The sequence below is a fragment of the Eurypyga helias genome, unplaced genomic scaffold (genome assembly GCF_000690775.1).
Source record: "Eurypyga helias isolate BGI_N326 unplaced genomic scaffold, ASM69077v1 scaffold40149, whole genome shotgun sequence".
Taxonomy (NCBI): Eukaryota; Metazoa; Chordata; class Aves; order Eurypygiformes; family Eurypygidae; genus Eurypyga; species Eurypyga helias.
In genome coordinates, this window is record NW_010274668.1 from 3,535 (window position 1) to 5,193 (window position 1,659).

The following is a 1,659-nucleotide window of genomic DNA, read 5'->3' on the forward strand; positions in this document are numbered from 1 at the left end:
AGATGGTCTCCCTTTGCTGGGGTCCCAGCGACTCCGGCTGCTTCCAGGAAATGCTGGAAGGGCGAGGGAGACCGACAGAGAAGGAAAACAGCGGCGGGTTGCGGTTTGGTCCCTGGAGCTCCCCCGAAACCCCTCGCAGACAGCCCCTCGGTCCCAGCAGAGCCAGAACAAAGCTAAATTGGCAAGAGAAACCGGCGGCGGCTGCAGAAACACAGAGCAACGAGATGTCGGGACGCGACTCCGGCTGGTGATGCCGGAGCACACGGGATAAGGGGGCAGAGACACACACACACACGCACACACACACGGGGCAGGCGCAGGCAGGGGGACTCGGCCATCAGCCACGCGCCCCCGTCCCCTCCCGCGGCTCAGATAGCCTCCACGTAGTTGGCGGGGAGCATGCCCGTGTCGCCCGTGCGCTCCACCGTGCCGTACATCCACCCGTCGTCGATCTGCTGCACGTTGATGATGGTGTCGCCGTCCTGGAAAGAGACCTCGTCCTCGTCGGCAGCGTTGTAATCGTAGACGGCGCGGAAACGCTTCTGGGGGGGGGAGAGAGAGGGGTCAGCGGGCACGGACCCTCCTTGTGGCCTGCCCCAGATGGGCAGAGCTGCCATCCATGGGGGGGGGAGACCCGAAGGAGCCCCACTGAGCCCCACGCAAGAGCCGTGCCAGATCTAGGAGGTTTTCACCCACCAGTCCCTTCAAAGAATCATAGAATCCCAGACTGGTTTGGGTTGGAAGGGACCTTAAAGATCATCCAATTCCAAGCCCCCTGCCATGGGCAGGGACACCTTCCACTAACCCAGGTTGCTCCAAGCCTCATCCAGCCTGGCCTTGGACACTCCCAGGGATGGGGCATCCACAACTTCTCTGGGCAACCTGTCCCAGTGCTCCCCACCCTCTCCAGGAAGGATTCCTTCCTGATGTCCCATCCCAGCACCCCAAATCCTTCTCCTCAGGGCTGCTCCCAATCCATTCCATGCTCTGCCTGTCCTTGTGCTCGGCTCCTTCCAAACTGCTGTTCCCCCGCAGAGGGGTGGGAGCAAGCAGAGCAAACCCTGACCCTCGTGGTGGTGGTGGGGGAAACCGGGGGGCACTGGTGTCGGGGTGCACTCACCCCCCCTCCAGAAGGAGCATTGCGCTGTGTAGAGGCTGGTGCCGCGGGCTCCTTGTAGCTGTAGGACTGAGACGACGGCGGCTGCGGCTCCTTCCAAACTGCTGTTCCCCCGCAGAGGGGTGGGAGCAAGCAGAGCAAACCCTGACCCTCGTGGTGGTGGTGGGGGAAACCGGGGGGCACTGGTGTCGGGGTGCACTCACCCCCCCTCCAGAAGGAGCATTGCGCTGTGTAGAGGCTGGTGCCGCGGGCTCCTTGTAGCTGTAGGACTGAGACGACGGCGGCTGCTGCTGCTGGTAGCCTGGGGGGGGACACAGATCCGTTAACTGGTGTTGGGAGGTGGGAGAGCACAGCGAAGCCCCTCACAACCGCTTGGCTGCTGCCCCGTGTCATGGTTTAACCTCCACTAGTGATAAAAATACCACGAAGGTGCTCCCATCCTCCCGTGGCCATGCAGGAGCCAACCCCTCCTTCCACCGTACCCGCGTTGCTGGGTTGGACGTGATGAGGCGGCTGGTGCTGCTGCTCCGCGGGTCTCCGGT

At 63.1% G+C, this 1,659-nt stretch overlaps 1 protein-coding gene across 1 annotated transcript in view; it reads right to left on the reverse strand.

The window, feature by feature from the left end:
* Window positions 1–368: 368 nt before the first annotated feature.
* LASP1 (LIM and SH3 protein 1) overlaps window positions 369–1,659 on the reverse strand; it is a gene marked incomplete at its 5' end in the record, with an annotated part of 3,730 nt that continues 2,439 nt past the window's right edge. Inside the window, 3 exons of the mRNA XM_010159874.1 lie at window positions 369–542; window positions 1,321–1,410; window positions 1,595–1,639. Coding sequence (XP_010158176.1) covers window positions 369–542; window positions 1,321–1,410; window positions 1,595–1,639 — 309 coding nt within the window. The remainder of the gene's footprint in view (window positions 543–1,320; window positions 1,411–1,594; window positions 1,640–1,659) is intronic.